The 17,817-nt window shown below is 40.8% G+C and overlaps 1 protein-coding gene across 1 annotated transcript in view; it reads right to left on the bottom strand.

The window, feature by feature from the left end:
- Nucleotides 1-17,817, bottom strand: part of LOC115474187 (sodium channel protein type 2 subunit alpha-like) — a 335,664-nt gene that overhangs the window by 184,622 nt on the left and 133,225 nt on the right. The window contains 3 exon segments of the mRNA XM_030209540.1: nt 1,862-2,108; nt 14,587-14,719; nt 17,409-17,789. Coding sequence (XP_030065400.1) covers nt 1,862-2,108; nt 14,587-14,719; nt 17,409-17,789 — 761 coding nt within the window.

Genomic DNA, 17,817 nt, shown 5'->3' with positions numbered 1-17,817 from the left:
GAGTTCGATTCCCACTTCAGGCACAGGCAGCTCCTTGTGACTCTGGGCAAGTCACTTAACCCTCCATTGCCCCATGTAAGCCACATTGAGCCTGCCATGAGTGGGAAAGCGCGGGGTACAAATGTAACAAAAATAAATATTCAATACTGGGCCACGTCCGGATTTCAACACTGAATATTCAGTTTATAACTAACACATGGCTAGTTAAGTTGATATTCAGAACTTAACTGGCCATGGGCTGTGGTGTAAAGATAGGACTATGTTTTATGCGGTCCCATTTTTGCTGTTACCCTGGTTGGTTAAGTGCTGAAGATTGATACTCCATTATTCATTGGCCCTGCCTTTCCTTCTAGTTGTGGAAGCATGAAATTGGAGGCCATTGAGAGGAGAGTTCCTGACTTGAGGAGGTGGGCTTGGGGAAAACTCAATGGGACTTTGTCTGGTCTTTTAGGACATGCCAGGAGCTGTGGCCCAATATTGCTGGGATGGTAGAATGTTGCTGCTTACAAGGTTGCTCACAAGCAGCATTATTCATATATCATGGAAGTCATTAACCTGTAGTACTGAACTACCACCATTGGTCACTCTCTCAGGAAATTAAGGTACAATAAAATTCCAACTCTTAATGCATCTTGATAACTTCCTCCCTTAATGTGCTCTGCATGGCCTACACCCTACATTAGAATGTCAGAGAGCCCCTTCTGATTTCTATAACAATTTCCTTCTCATTTGTGCTAACAGTCAAATAACATGTGGAGTATTAAGATGAAGCATGTTACAGGGACAGCACGACTTATCTTAAAGTGACTGACTTAATGCAATTTAGTAATTCTACCTAATAATCTTCTATTCGTAGAAAATTAAAAGGGTGCAAAGAATTATGCACAGAGCAAATCACTGAGGCAGAGACTCAAGTACACTATCACCTAGTCCAAATATCGCTTTCTGTAAGGAAAAAAGTTACATGCTAAATACATTCAGATATTTGGCTAATAGGTTTAGAAATGTTGTAGAATAGGGTTCAGAAAATTGCGTATTATTTGATCAATCATAAAGAAATTGTTATGTGCAAAATTTCTCCCCCTGACCCTGGTTCAGGACCCACTGTGAGCATGTAAGAAACTTTATTTCAAGAAATATATTGGCACAATAAAACAGGCTCATTAACTTAAGCACCCATATACTTCACATCTGCTGATTGTGTGAGCACTCAAATGGGGGGGAGGGGGGAAGAATGCACATTTTTTAAGAGATGTAGATGTGCTGCTATCCTCCCCAGACCAATAGAAGCGCTCAAAGGAATGTCCTTTTGTAGCTTGGCTAAGAGTACATGCATTGTGGAAGCTGGCAGGTGCTTTTAGGAGTGTGGGCAAAGGGGGGGTTCAAGGTAAAAAAAAAACAATTATGTGACAACATTCACGCATACAATCTGCACACACAGAAAGTGTGCATCTTCTTTTATGCAATCTCTGTGTAAGCATGTTCAGGGATGTAATTTTGGTGGCTCAGGGGCGGAATTGCAATGTACACACATATATTATAAAATACACATACTCGTGCAGAGTACATGTGAATATTTACAGCTTTTTCAGAACAGGTGTAGATTTGTGCATGAGCATGATTTGCACATTGTTGGGGCTGATTTTCAGAGCCTATTTTATGAAGGCACCTATATTGTCTTTATAAAATAGGTGTTTTTATGGATTTCTCACATTGTTGTCCTGTTATAAAATCAGTCCCATTATGGATATATGGGCTCTGTTTGCCAATATTGCAGATTTTATTTTATGATTCATGACTTTTGTCTAATGTATTAAAGAAGTAAGTTGGCTGTCAGTCTAAAAAGATAAATTTTATGAACTTACTTACCAGGTTTCCTACATTAAGCACACTGTTGAATTCGTCGGTCATTGGATAATGTTCCATGGCCATAAACAATGTGTTTAAGACAATGCAGATGGTAATAGCAAGGTCCACAAATGGATCCATCACAAACAATTTAACAACATGCTTTAATTTTAACCATTGTTCGCTACAATCCCAGATCAAGAACGTGTTGGCAAATTTATACCAGCGAGGTGGGCATTTCTCTCTGGATTCTTCAAGTTCTGGAAAATGTGTTAAATAGAAAAACAGACATTGTAAATTTGACAAAGCAAAACAAACTTAAAATGCCCTGTTAAAATTACTTTAACTTCAATATTTACTACGTTTTCTATAAATACATTAGATATTTTAGCAGGCCATAATGATTCAATTAACTACCTACTGTCTGTCTGACAAACTATGAGTACAATAATAACTAGAATTCCTAGTAGAAATGCAAGTGTTAACATAGCTGGGTCTGTTTGGCAATCTCCACAGGGGATCTAGGAGGCTGGATGCTCAGTGAATAGCCACCCTAGTACTGGCAACTACTAAGTTAGGGGCCATTTTACTAAGCCGCGTAAGTGTCTACGCACACCAAAATGGAGTTACTGCCCAGCTACCGCTTGGCTCTTGCGCGAATTTAATTTTTGGTGTGCATCCTTTCGGACGCAGGTATTGGGCACACGTCAAGTGGCATTTGACACGCATAGGTCATTACCACCCGGTTACCAAGTGAAACTTTACTGCTAGGTCAATGGCTGGCGGTAAGGTCTCAGACCCAAAATGGATGCGCGGCAATTTTCATTTTGCCGCACGTCCATTTTCGTAAAAGATTTTTTAAGGCATTTTTTACAGGTGCGCTGAAAAATGATTCTGCACTCGCCCAAAACACGCGTCTACGCTACCACAGGCCTTTTTTCAGCACGCCTTAGTAAAAGGGCCCATTAAGCTGTAATGACAGAATTAACTTGCAGCTGTGCATATTCATAATAAAGCCTTGCAGTTGACATGGAAAACAAGGTTGTTGGTTAAGTACTAACTGGGGGATCTTGCACGTTTCTTGCATGCTTATCTGCTCAAGACTAAAAAGGAGGAAGAGAATAAACTGTTCAAGATAAGGACACATCTATGACTGGCAGCTGTGATTCTTTCTTAGCAGTGTGGACAGGAATGATAGGAGAGGCAGATGAGATGGGGTGCCAGGCTCAGAGAAGACATACCCCTACCCCTCTTCTCATAACAGTGGTGATGTGAAGCGCTGCTCTTAGAGCTGCTTCTGTGCAGCATGAAGGCGTCAGCTGGTGGCCAGGTCATCAGCAGGGGACTTCCTCTCCCCCAAAGCATGCAACATTAGAGGGGACACTTTCTGGCTCTCAGCATTATCCCACCCTCCAGGGTGCCACAAATCTTCACAATACTCCTGACTGTGGGCAGCAATAATTGAGCAGGCAGGATGGTTGTTTTTCATGTAACCATCTATTGCATACTTTTTGAATTAATACATTTTATTGATTAATGCATTCACCACTACTATTACATCAGTATAAACTTTGCAGGTTTTTTGATATTCAAACCATCAGTATTAAAAGTGAAAAAAAAAATCAATATACAATAGCATGGTACTGTGTCAAGAATATTTATTTTTGCCTCAGAAGGATTAAATGTATTTCCTGAACCATGCAGCCAATGCACAAGTGCTAGAGATTCCTTTCTTTCTTTTTTTTATTATATATTAATTTAAAAATTTGGACAGCAATATATCATATAAACTCAATGTTTACACAATATAAAAAAGGTGGAGGAGAAGTAACCTAAACAGCCAGGAGGAAAGGGGGAGAAGATCCAAACTAATCAGAGATATCACAAAAAATCTGAATGAAAAACATAGTGGCATTCCCCCTTAACCAATCACAGCAATTCAATATTGTTTAGTTAGAAGAAGCTGATAAGGGAACCTTCATAGAATCCAAGAAGATCCTCAGCCATTCAGGAATGAAAAACAAATATTTAGATACAGAATACTGAACAAAACACTTGCATGGATAAAAAAGAAGTTCCTAAGGGAACTTGGTGGGACCCGGCTGAGGGAAGCCTGCAGGGCGAGAGCAGGCAATGATAATTGAATCACTGCAGATGTCGGGGACACCTGTAAAGTACACCGGGAAGGGATGGAGTTCAGCGATGGGTGGGCAGATGCCGGGACTCCGCGGAGGAGGACAGATATTGATGTGGGGTAGGTGAAAAAAATCTATAATTTTTTTTTATATCCCAGGGGGAGGGGGGCTGTGGAGTGCCTTGCCGTGGAAGGGTCCATCTAAGTTAGCTCTGGGCCCATCCAAAATACTGGGTCTGGCTATGCCACTGCACATTAGGCAGGCAACACAAAGCCTTTAATCTCTCAGGACTAGGAAAAGGTAATAAAGAAAATCCATAAAAGCCGCAAATAAGGAGTGGGGGGAGGAGGGAGACAGACAGACGGACAGAAGTTACAGATTAGACATTAAACAAGCAAGACTTAAACAGATGAACAGTAATTAAAGAAACCATTTTGAAGAGCTGATAGGAGTGTTGTTTCTCTCATTTCCCTTCTTCATGGGGACAATAAGGAATTTTAAATATGAATAATTAATAAAGTGGCCCTTTTACTAAAGGGCAATAAGCACTTAACATGTAGAAACAGGCTATAATGTGACCGTGTTAAGGGGTTTTGCAGTATTTTGCCTGTTTCCGTATGTTAAGCCACGCATTACTGAATTTTTCTGTTCCGAGGGCATAGCATGGGCGGAGAATATGTGTGGAAGCGTTAGCCAGCTAGCGAATTACACTTACTACATACTAACTGGCTATCACAAAGATCACTTATCACCTCTTAAATAGGGGGTGCTAAGTGCTTCTGTGTTAAACAGGAGCCAATACTGTACGTTAATCTGAATGTTAAACACATGACCTGAAATAATAAATACTGGGATTGCCTTTTCTTCATACACTACTACTACTACTATAAATCATTTCTATTGCGCTACCAGTCGTACGCAGCGCTTTACAATTGAACGTGAAGAAGAAAGACAGTCCCTGCTCAAAAGAGCTTACAATCTAAATCAGGACAAACAGAAAGGGCCAAAAAGGATAAGGGAAGGACAGAAGGACACATAAGGAAGATAAAAGTTACAAGTCAGGAGTCGAAAGCAGCATCAAACAGGTAGGCCTTTAGCCCGGATTTGAAGGCAGCCAGGGATGGAGCTAGACGTAATGGCTCAGGAAGCCTATTCCAGGCATAAGGTGCGACGAGACAGAAGGAGCGGAGTCTGGAGTTAGCGATGGACGAGAAGGGCGCAACTAGGAGAGATTTGCCTAGCGAACGGAGTTCTAGGGTAGGAGTGTAGGGAGAGATGAGGGTGGAGAGGTAGTGAGGGGCTGCAGAGTGAATGCACTTATAGGTCAATAAGAGGAGCTTGAATTGTATACTGAAAAGGATAGGGAGCCAGTGAAGTGATTTCAGGAGAGGGCTGATATGGGCATAATGACTTTGGCGAAATATTAGTTGTGCGGCAGAGTTTTGAACAGATTGAAGAGGAGAGAGATGGCTGAGTGAAAGACCTGAGAGAAGCAAGTTGCAGTAGTCTAAGCGAGAGGTGACGGATGAGGGTTTTGATAGCGTGTTCAGAAAGGGCAAATTCTGGCGATGTTATAAAGGAAGAAACGACAGGTTTTAGCAATCTGTTGAATATGGGCCGAGAAGGAGAGGGAGGAATCAAAGATGACCCCAAGGTTGCGAGCAGACGAGACAGGAAGAATGAACGTGTTGTTGACAGAAATAGAGAATGGGGGCGGGGGGGGGGGGGGGGGGGGGGGGCAGAGCAAGATGGCGTCCTAGCTGTGCTCACGGACGTTCTCTAACTGTTTGCTGGTAACCCTCAAGATTTTTCCGCTAATTCCACTATGCCCCATACTAAAAGAAAGGGGATGACAAAAGTGCAACCGCCAACTGCACTAACGTCATCCCCAATCCAGCAGACACTGAACCGATTCGTGAGAAGCTTACCATTCGATCCCGGTCTGGTGAGCCCCACATTGATCGACGACGAAGGAGCGACGTCGATCAGGGGCCTAGATACCACGCTATCACCGCCGATGCTGAATCCTCCTCCTTGTCCCGCCGGAACTAGAGCGGAGTCAGGGGATCAAGCGGATTCCGATGTGGTCGCTGACTTGGCCCCATTTGGCGGTTTATCCTCTGGAACAGCGGTTGAGAACACACTGGAGCAAGAAAAGCCCCAGGAGGTGACTATGGAAGCTATATGGATTGCGCTTCAAAGACTGACTATTGAGGTGGCTAAATCTACTAGAGAAGTTTCCACGATTGCAAGTAAGTTGACTTCAATGTCTGCAGCCTATGAGGAAGTTAAAAGAGAATCTGCAACTCAATTTGCCACTATAAAAGAAGAGATTAATATTGTTAAGTTAACTGTTGATTCTCTTGTGAAAGACAAACTCTTTACTGCTCGTAAATTAGAACAGATAGAAAACTACAACCGATGCCTCACGCTCAGAATGCTGAATTTTCCTATTTCACCAGCTTTGTCCCCTCGTGATTTCCTTAAGAAATACCTGCAGGAGATTCTGAAGTTATCTTTATCGGATATCCCTCCTTGTAACAAGGTTTACTATTTACCTAATTTGCAAAAGCGTGGAGAGATACCTGAACCTCCTGCTATAGACACACAGAACTTAACAGCATTATTGGAAGATTCAATGATAGAGATAACATCAAGAGGGACCCTTATAGTATCTATGGTATTTGAACGCGATTTGAATATGATCATGAAACTGTATTTTAAATATTCTTCTTCCCTATTTTGTGGGCAGAAAATATGGGTTTACCCTGATGTAACGAAGACAACGAAGCAGAGGCGAAAACAATTTTTAGCTCTGAGAGATGAAGTGAGAGCATTGGGTGCAATATTTACTTTTGCCTATCCGTGTAAATGTATAATTCGTATGTCTGGAATTAAGTATGTATTTTTTTGAGCCACCTCAGTTAAAAGCCTTTTTAGACCTAAAAACCCATCTAGCTGAATAGAAAAAATGAACAACATCAGGAAGTAAAGTAGAATGTAAAAACAGGATTTTTTTTTCCTTTGAGTGATATTTCTCCTTAAATTTGTTTGGTCTCCTCTCCCCTACTTTTGGTGGTCTAAGGAAGAGTGAAAAGATTAATATGTTTAATATGTATGTTTAAACAAAATATTTTTCCTCTTACAAATTTCTCTGTATTGCCTTACAAACTGGATTTGTTTGTATTATTGTGAAAATTAATAAATAAATAATTTAAAAAAAATAGAGAATGGGGGGAAGGGGAGAGGTTGGGTTAGGAGGGAAGATAAGGAGTTCAGTTTTAGTCTTAGTTTCAGTTTTAGTCATACAGCATTAGTCTTAGGCTTACTGCACATTAAAATTCTGCATTATGGCATGTTAAGCCCAAAACGTAATGCATTTTACTAGAAGGGCCCTATAGTGACTTTTGTTCAGAATTGCTTATTTGTGTAAGAATCAATTTGGGACCCTCATCAGTTTGCCTAACCCATGGTCTACTGTCAAACTTAGAATTCAAAAATCACTTGCCTGTACAGCAGAGCACACTTGGAGAAGGGATAAAGCCCTCTATAATCTTCAACAGTGTAAAAATACTCAGACACAATATAAACAACTTCTTAAGAAAGCAAAAGCCAGTTATAAAAACAAGGGGATCCACTGGTCTGGGTCTTACTCTCGAAACCCATTCCTTACTGTCACTCATCATTGTTCAGTTTTAAGAATTTGCCTCAAATACTACCCCACAGTTCACCCCTGATTCTTTTGCTGATTTCATGCTTCAGAAATTAGCTGATCTTCAGGGTATACCACTGACACAGTTTAATCTGTTTCCTTCACTGTCTCCTCCTCCACCACTTAGTTCTTCTACTGAATGGCTCTTAATTTCAGAAATGCAGTACCCTTATTTCATGTTGTTTCCCTATTTTCTCTGAGTCTTCAGAAGTTGCTAGCTTTTATTAGACCATCTGGTTATCTGTAGGATGGTGCTCTTGCATGTTTGTTAAGGATTGTGGATCCTCTCTTTTGCCAATGTTTTTAGATCTTATTAATTCTACACTAGGTTTCAAAAAATAAAACTATACAAAGCTTGTTTTCTGCATATCTCTGTCAAAACTTGACCAATCTCAATAACATTTGGGGTATACCATCCTGAATAAACCTGCAATAAGCCTATACTCGTGTCGGCAACCTCATCTAAACGATGTCGCCACCACCTAGCAATTATCATCATGATATGTGCAGATGCTATTTTGCTTTAAACATTAACAGTTACCATGGCTTTCAGTCAGGAGGATCTGAACCTCATTAAAATTTTTGCACGTAAACAGCAGTAAGTGCAAAAACTAACCACACTTTAGTAAAATGGCCTCTTACTGTAACAAGGAGATGTAAACCATTCTGCTACAGAACTCCCATCTGGGATAGCTACAATGGTTCATCCTAAATCCATATAAATAAGCCAGTGACTCCTGGGTGGCAATGTGGTTGCCCTTTCCTGAAAACCTCGATTGGTGGTGTGTCCCGAGGACTGGGTTGAAAACCTCTGCCCTATGGTCTTTGTGTAAAGCAGAGTGTTATTTCTTTTGGCTCATCCTTTGGGCTGTACATTATGTCTTTTGAACAAGTCTCCTCAATGATAGAGATAACATCAAGAGGGACCCTTATAGTATCTATGGTATTTGAACAGGATTTGAATATGATCATGAAACTGTATTTTAAATATTCTTCTTCCCTATTTTGTGGGCAGAAAATATGGGTTTACCCCGATGAAACGAAAACAACGCAGCAGAGGCGAAAACAATTTTTAGCTTTGAGAGATGAACTGAGAGCATTGGGTGCAATATTTACTCTGCCCCCCTCCCATAAAAAAATATCAGATCTGGCTGCACCCCTGTGTATCTGGATACCCATAAAAAGTAAAATCTTATGGGACTACAGTGAGCTGTATTTTCAAAGCACTTAGACATTCTCACGTTACCTAGTGCCTCTATTAAAATGCCTCGCTACCGATTCCCGGTGTGGTGCTTTAGCGTGCACCAGTTCGGCGTGTAGCTGGTTAGAGTTGAGAAAATGTGGTGGTGGTTCCTCCTGATGAAGTGAACGAAATGCGGTCCAGCATTGGGGAACCGGCATGCGTATGAGGAACAGCTTATTGTGAACAGTAGAGAGGTCACCTTTCACTGTGTACCTGCATACGGGATTTAAAAGACATTACATTGGCTAAAGTGGACTATTGTGTAATAATAACTAAGTGGATTGGAGGTGAAGCCAGTACAGCTTGGTTTGAACACAACACCCATGTGGAAGACTGGGGCAACAAGCCAAATTTGAAGTTATAACAGCAATGTAAAGGACTTTAATACCGCAATACCTGTGAATGGCAATATTTAATGTATGTTTTAGTGCGTTTCAGTAGGATGAAAATTTAGGCAGGTACTAAGAGTGATTGGTGTGAGTATGGGGGTATAGAGTGTTTCATTTAGTATATGTGTCAATTTACAAAGGCACGTGTTTGTTAATAAAGATATTCTTGATATGATGAATACACTGGAGTCTAGTTGTTAGTAAAAGTTTTTATTTTTACCCAGAAATGGCACACAGTTGATCCAAACTATGACCGGCGGCTGCGTTGGGCCGGCGGTAGTCCCGGAATAGCATACGGTAAGCCCGCGTTGGGCTTACCTCCACTTCGTAAAAGGGCCCCAAAATAATTTGGCAGACAATCCTCTATTTGTCTGGTCCTTCGTAAGGAGAAGGAAATAGAAGAAACACTGTCAGGAATTCCAGGGACTTGAAATGGTTAATGTGAGCTTCAGAAAGGAGAGAAAGCAGTAGAACCAGAGGAACGAACAAGAATACTTATAAAACACTTTATTAAGCTGTATTAATAAAATATTTGTTATAAAGTAAAGTTGAGGGATATGTGCTACTTCAGTAATTATTTTCCAGGACACTGTGATGTGTTTTGAGAGGTTCACCAGACTCAAGTCTACTATAATTGCAAAGTTTAAGTTATGGGGTAATGCAACTTCATTTAAAAATGTCAGTGTTTCCAGGGTTTCCATAAGTGTGCATGTGGTTTATGTTGATGCGGGACAGACTGTTTACTTAGAAATCCTGTTATTAAGTGCACTCTAAGGCATTATTTAGGAGTATATCAAGCACTACTCACATCTATATGCCTAGTGCCCTCCCATGTTAACTCTGCCCCCCTCCCATAAACAAAATATCAGGTCTGGCTACACCCCTGTGTATCTGATACCCATAAAAAGTAAAAACTTATGGGACTACAGTGAGCTGTATTTTCAAAGCACTTAGACATACTCACGTTACCTAGTGCCTCTATTACAATGCCTCGCTACCGATTCCCGGTGTGGCAATTGAGAGGAAACCCATTCAATTCCTATGGGCTTCAGCTCATTTGCCACGCGGGAATTGCTAGCGCAGCTTTGTAAAAGAAGCCTGTAGTAACCTATGGAGTATCGTATGGTAATATTCGAGCCCAGTTAAGGAACAGGTTATTTTGAGTTAGTCTTCAATGGACCAAACTTGCTTTCCTTGTGCCATCACCATCCAGCTGGATAGGCAATGTCTTAAAAAGGGGAGGATAAAGGATATATATACATCTTTTGTTTACATTTATATCCCATATTATCCCAAGCAAACTCAGGTTCAATGTGGCTTTCATTTGAAAATACAGCAAGACAGAATAATAGAATTCAGTTATATCATGGGAGCAAATAAATGGATATGTCTGAAACATTTAACAAAGTTGAGATTAGCATATATACTCAACTGGGCGTTTAAAAGTCTGTCCTTTAATGATACTGCATGTTCAGGAATCATAGCTATATGTATGGACATGCACACACCAGAACAGGCATCTATACACACACTATAAAAGTAAACAACAACTTCTACAGAGTATATCCAATACAGAGTATATCCAAAACTTAATTTTTATATTCTCATTTTCATCTTCCAAAATTCTAGACAGCAGATGTACAGATCAGTAGGACCCAAAGCAGTCCAAAACAAGTGAAGTCAGAAACAACACAGTTTATACATAATTGTTCAACCAACCTTAGGATTCACCTTTAGGTTTAAAAAACAAAACCCTGTGCAAGTAAGAACTGAATACACGAATTAAAACAAAGTTTAAAACAAATGCCCTTAATATGTAATGCTTGGTAGCAATAATAAAAGTGATGGAATATTCACATAGCAATCAGCCTGAGCCAACAGATTTATTTTCCACTGAACATAATTAATTAGGTATGAACTTGGTGGCTAATAGTGTGCTGAACTGGACAATGTTGCCACATTTAGACTGACTCTGGACAGAACGTCTGCATGAAGGAAGCCGATCCCTCATTATTCAATACCTCCCTGTGAAACACCAGCATAAAAATGCACTTGCCTTTTTTTTTTATTTATATAACACTGCATTCCACAAAACAAAAGGGCACCATATGTAGAATTTAATCCTATACCAGCATAAAACAAAACTAATATGTGAACACTTTTGGTTGTACTATAGAAAGGTGGTCTAATAAACAAACACAGATGGGAAAATAATACTCTCCATACAAATGTGGTATTCATCGAATGGGCTACAGTACAGAATTTTTCCTGGACTCACACAATCACCCATATGTCATGTAATAGATGAAGCCCCCCCTCACTATTTATTACATTTCCATCAAACATGGAGCTTCCACCTGTAGAAATGAAATGAAATGAAAGAAAGTAAACAACTGCACCTCCCCCTTCCCAAGGGGAAAAAAAGCTACAAAACCCCTGTGAGATTTGAGAAAAGAAAAGTTCAGTTACACAATTAATAAAAGAAACACACTAAGTAAAAGAAAACAAGTAATGTGGGCACAAATCAACAGACATTTAATAAAACGCGACCCCCCCCCCCCCCCCCACAAATAGATCTCTCAGCTTTGGGAGTTACATTAACAAAAGAAGTTTAAAAGAACTTAAGTTAAATGCAGGGGCCTGGAGGGAGAACTAGTCCTCTTCTGGGCTTCCTGAGGGGGGAGGAAATAAGAGGTCGAAGAAGAATGGGACAAAATAGTGGTGAACTGAGGATTCACCGACTCCCACCCTGACCCAGCGAGAAAAGCGCTGAGAACACGAGATGCTGCCGTGTGCCCATTCTTTCTCTCTCACACTCTGCGTCCACTTCTCAGCAGAGCAACACAAAATTTTCTGGGCAGCTGGCAGCATCAGTAACATAAGCACACTGCCCTCGGCGGCCCCGGAAGCTCTCCTTCTGTTGCAGCATCCAGCCTCTGCAGGACAGGGAACTGTAGCAGAAGGAAAACTTCTGGGCCACTGAAAGAAGTGCTCACCTCACTGACACTGCCAGCGGCTTGAAATATTGAAGGACAGCAGTGCAGGGAGCAGGAGGGTAGCCAGTACTGCCCAAAACACAGGTATTTGACTGGCCACCTAGGTTGGGGGGCCTGAGGCTGGAATTGGGGAGCCTATGCCCCCAAAGCCCCTTGTAGCTATGTCACTGGGTATAAGGTCCAAAATCCAATAGAAGTGGTAAAAAGAGCTCATTCTGAGGAAAAGGATATTACCAGTGGCATGCCACAAGGTTCGGTAGCTGGGCCAGTTCTTTTTAACATTTTTGTAAGTAATATTGCTGAAGGGCTGTCTGCTGAGGTTTGCCTCTTTGCAGATGATACCAAAATCTTCAATAGGGTAAACACCCCTGATAATATGGATAAAATGAGGAAGGACTTAATGAAGCTAGATGAATGGTCTGGAATTTGGCAGCTTAGATTTAATGCTAAACAAAAATGCAGGGTCATGCATTTGGGCTGCAGAACCCTAAGGGAACAGTACAGTTTAGGGGGTGAAGAACCTTTTGCACAAAAGAAGAGCAGGATTTGGGTGTGATCGTATGTGATGATCTTACGATGGCCAAACAGGTAGAAAAGGCAATAACAAAAGCTAGAAGGATGCTTGGGTACACAGGGAGAGGAACGGCCAGCAGGATAAAGGAGGTGATGATGTCCCTGTATAAGACTCTAGTGAGACCTCAATTAGAATATTATGTAGAAATCTGGAGACCGCACTTTCAAAACGATATAAACATGCCATCTGGAGAGTTGGTCCAGATGGCAGCTACTAAAATGGTCAGTGATCTTTGTTATAAAGCGTATGGGGACAGACCTAAAAATACTAATATGTATTCTTTGAAAGAAAGGTGGGACAGGGGAAATATGATGGACACATTTAAATATCTACACGGCATAAATGCACAGCAGGCAAGTCTCTTCCAACAATGAGGTGGCATAGGATTAAGGTGAAAGGGGAATAGACTCAGAAGTAACCTGAGGAAACACTTCTTCACAGAAAGGGTAGTGAATTCATGGAATGGCTTCCCGGTAGAAGTGGTGGAGATGAAAACAGTATCTGAATTGAAGAGAACTTGGGACAAGTACATAGGATCTCTGAGGGAGTGATGGGGAGATTAGATGGCATGGATGGGCAGACTGGATAGGCCATATGGTCTTTATCTGCCTACATTTCTCTATGTTTCTATGGCAACTGCATAAATGGGACAGCATAAAACACAGTCCTTCTGAATATCAAAAAGCGGCCACATAAGCCAGATATTCAGTGCTGAAGCCTGTGCATGGTCCAGCACTGAATATCCAGGAATAACACTGGTAGAGGTCAGCAAAATGCTCCCTGCCACCAGCTGAATATTTACCCCATTAGGTCCATGAAACTGAAGGAGTTTCAGTAAGTCTCAAATGATATGAGCAAATCTTTAATTATTTTACATACATGATCTGTAGGATTTATTGCAGTTATGTTTGTGTGATTACTTCCCATCATTTTGTTTTCTCCTTATTTGTGGCCAGATAAAGAGCGGCATGGCCAATCTAACCTGCCCAGGAAGGTGGCTAGGGTTGCACCTGCTGCTCCAAGCAGGTAACCCCCACCCTCCCATGCCTTTGTTTAGGTTTGTAATTGCTGTACTGTGTAGGTTATGCCTTTGTTTAGGGTAATACCTTCTGTCCCATGCAAGATCCTAAATTTTACTTTTATTGGCATGCTTTATTATTTTGATTCCATCCTCATGCTATAAAATACTAGTTTAGTTTGAATCAAGCAGTTCTGTAGATCTATTTCCCTACTCCCTATGTTAGCCTTGATAACATTTCACTATAAATTAATGATAGCACAAATATCCACCTGAAAAATTAAACTAGATCTATGCTGAGCAGTCCTTTGGTATTCGGTTTCTTTTTATAAGACATCTCCCTATTATCTTGACACTATAGTGAACAGGTGAATGCGCTTACTGCTAACAAACAAGCAGAAAGACAACAAAGTTACATCTATTAACCTTTATATCAGAGATCACAGCACTATGTTAACACACCAGCATATCCACTCAAGTTAAGCTAAGCCTCATAAGAAGGGGGAAAATTATCACATACTTTTTAAGCCTGAACTCATTGACTTGCATCTAAGTACTGATCTAATTTTCACTTTAAAGACTGAACCAGCCAAGTCTGAAGAGCTGTGACATATCTGATCATCATCATACAATACAGGAACCGAAACATGCAACAACAACTCATAACATACCTTCCATTGTGTTTGTTATTATGCTGGCTATACTCAATGCTCTTTGTCTCATAGCAGGATCTTCTAAGAAATCCATAGATACTGGATAAGAACTTAACCTTCTTTTTCTCATTTCCGTTTCCGGGGTTGTGCCCTGTAAATTCAATATTTAAATAAATCACCATTTCCATCAATATAACATGGAACGACTCTACTGTACTAGCCTAGAATTTATGATAAGGAGTAGCATGCTTCATGCAGTCTTCAGTCTTCTCAGTTTATTATGCCAGACTTTTCTTACTTATTGCATTATTAAACTGCTAGGACTATGATAGCTCTGATGGTGCTAAGTGTGTTTCTCAACGTGTCATATCTAACATCTAGCAGTCCTTTTACTAAGGTCCGCTAATGGATTTAGCGTGTGCTAAATGATACGATGCCCATTATATTCCTATAGGCGTCTTATCATGTTAGTGCACCTTAGCAAAAGGACCTCCTAATGAGCAAAATTAAAAATATCAACTGAAAACCGGAACTCTTGGTAGAGAGGCGAGACTGCAAGAAGACTATCAAGGGGCCCTTTTATAAAGGCGCGCTGAAAAATGGCCTGCGGTAGTGTAGACGCGTGTTTTGGGTGTGCGCAGAATCATTTTTCAGCGCACCTGTAAAAAAATGCCTTTTTAACATTTTTGTCAAAAATGGACGTGTAGCAAAATGAATATTGCCGCACGTCCATTTTGGGTCTGAGACCTTACCGCCAGCCATTGACCTAGCAGTAGGGTCTCACGCGGTAACTGGGCGGTAATAGACTATTACCGCCCAATTACCACCCATGCACCAGAAAATAAAAATATTTTTCGACGTGACTAGCGGGCACGCGTCAAAAATGAAATTACCGCAAGGGCCACATGACAGCCAGGCGGTAACTCAAAACTGATGCACATTGGGCACATGTAGGTGCCTACACGGCTTAGTAAAAGGGCCCCTATAAATCTATGTGGCAATCTGTATACAGTGGTAGGCACTCATGATCAGCTAACAGCAATACTGCTTAACATGGAATCGCCAAGAGTCACTGTGAAAGTGCCACAGTTTTCCAAAAAAATCAGTATGGTTTTAGTGTGCTGCACTGGGGATAGAACATAAAAGTCCTTGATGACGGTAATAAATTTCAGCAATAATATTATTCTATGTGCTAGACTGTCTGGTGTTGTGTCTTAACAAATATTCCCTGTGTTTTCATGATGGCCTTTTACTTTCATTGCTAGATTGTTTAGGTATCTCACATGGACTGACCTATATCTTCACAACGGTCAACAAATAATAAAAGTCTGACTTAATGGTGCTTTAGCATGCTGATATTTTTTACAGTAGAAAGGCATTTTAAAGTTGAACTGCAGCATTTGGAATATACCCAAATATATCGTTACCTTCCATTGCATATAACACAGCCCACATTTGCTCAAATGCTGCACATTTATGTGGTTTGCTCGGAATAATTTTTTGTTTAATAAAATTTGAAGTTCAGTGGTAAAAATGCTTCGTATCTTTTTGGAAGAATTAAAGAAAGAAACTATGCAACACTTCTGTTACTCTATCACTGTTACACTGTAACAAAGAAGATTTACTAGAAGGTTTTTCACAAGTCTTAAAATGAAGATTTATGTTTTACCGAGAGATAGCGTAGCGCTGCACCCTTAGTTATTTCTCCCTCTTTTCCAACTCTTGCTGAAAAAATCTGAAAAAGCTGCATCAGACATCCAAGCACAGAGGCAATGAGGTGGCAGAGGGGAAGAGCATGGTCATTCCCAGTAAGGTTTAATCCTGTTTTCAGGAGATTGAGGAATTGCCAGCCTAAACAATGTCTATGCTGGTGTTAGAATTGTATTTGCATGATGTTAATTTATTCTGTACTATTTTTATTTTGAAAATATTTCTGGCTTAATGGAAATGCTGCTTTGAGCATGCTGCTAATTACATTTTCAGGATGTTTTAAATACTCTTTTCAGAATGATTCTATCAAAACCCACCTGTGACTAGGGCATACCCATAACAATAGAACTACTCCTTAATATACTTATTAAATAAACTTTTGTCATTCTATAATTATTTGTACAATTACCAACAAAACAAAATTAGGGGTCCTTTTACTAAGCTGCGGGAAAAAGGGATCTGCAGTAGTGGTGGGGGCCATTTTTTTTGCGCGCGCCAGGGTCCTTTTTACCGGAGGTAAAATGCCCCCCCAAAAATGGTCACGAGGAAAGATAACCCTTACCGCATGGCCATGCAACAGGAATCACTTAACGCCACCCACTGAGGTGGCGTTAAGGGCTCCCACTGTAACCTGGCAGTGAGTGGCGATGCCCAATTACTGCCAGGTTAGCACCACGCTACAGAAAAAACATTTCCAGAGCGCAGGAAATGACACTCACTCCAGCTGGAATTACCACCAGCGGCCACACTGGGCCGGCAGTAGTTCCGGATTAGCGAGTGGTAAGCCCTTGCTGGGCTTACCGCAGCTTTGTAAAAGACCCCTTGAGCTTCTATTGTGAGATAAAAAGTAACAGGCTATGCAATTAATATAGGTATTTTTGCACATTAAAGCCATAAGTTTCGCATCAAGAAGTACCTTCTTAATCAAAAATATTAGTAAGCAAATATATTTTCTTGCAGACTAAGGGATAAGATTCAGTACATTACTTTAAGCTGTTAGTATGTTAAAAGCATTGCAAGAAGCGGGTTCATTCACCAGGGATCATTCCTAAGGACTCTTAGTTTGTAGAAGCGCTGGCCAATGCAGCAGGAAACGGCCACCATGCCTAAACTATATAAAAAATCCTTACATTGTCATCAGTAGCTGGTTTATCTATTATCACCTCTGGTAGAAGTAGTCCAACAGGCGATGTAGGGGCTGATGGACCACCGACTAAGGAAACCACTCCATTGCAGTCCACGGTGCTGTGCATCTTTCCATTCACTGGAAGCACTGGCAGGATCTTGGATGTTTTACTGGTCTGGCTAATATTACTGTTACGCCGTTCCCTGTGTCTGCCTGGCACAAAAAGAGAACCCCTTCTGCTTTCGTTGTCTTCAAATATGCTGTGCTCATCATCCGCAAAGTCATTTTCTGATCCTACATCCTTTCCTCGGCCTCTGAAGCTGAAAAGGCTCGCTCTGCTGTTGCGTCTTGGTGAAAACAGGGAACCACGGATACTCAGCAATGACTATAAATAAGACAGATATAAGAGTTGA

Source organism: Microcaecilia unicolor, chromosome 7 (genome assembly GCF_901765095.1).
Source record: "Microcaecilia unicolor chromosome 7, aMicUni1.1, whole genome shotgun sequence".
In the NCBI taxonomy this organism is placed as follows: domain Eukaryota; kingdom Metazoa; phylum Chordata; class Amphibia; order Gymnophiona; family Siphonopidae; genus Microcaecilia; species Microcaecilia unicolor.
Note: the sequence above shows the minus strand (reverse complement) of the source record. Positions and strands in the feature narration are given on the sequence as shown.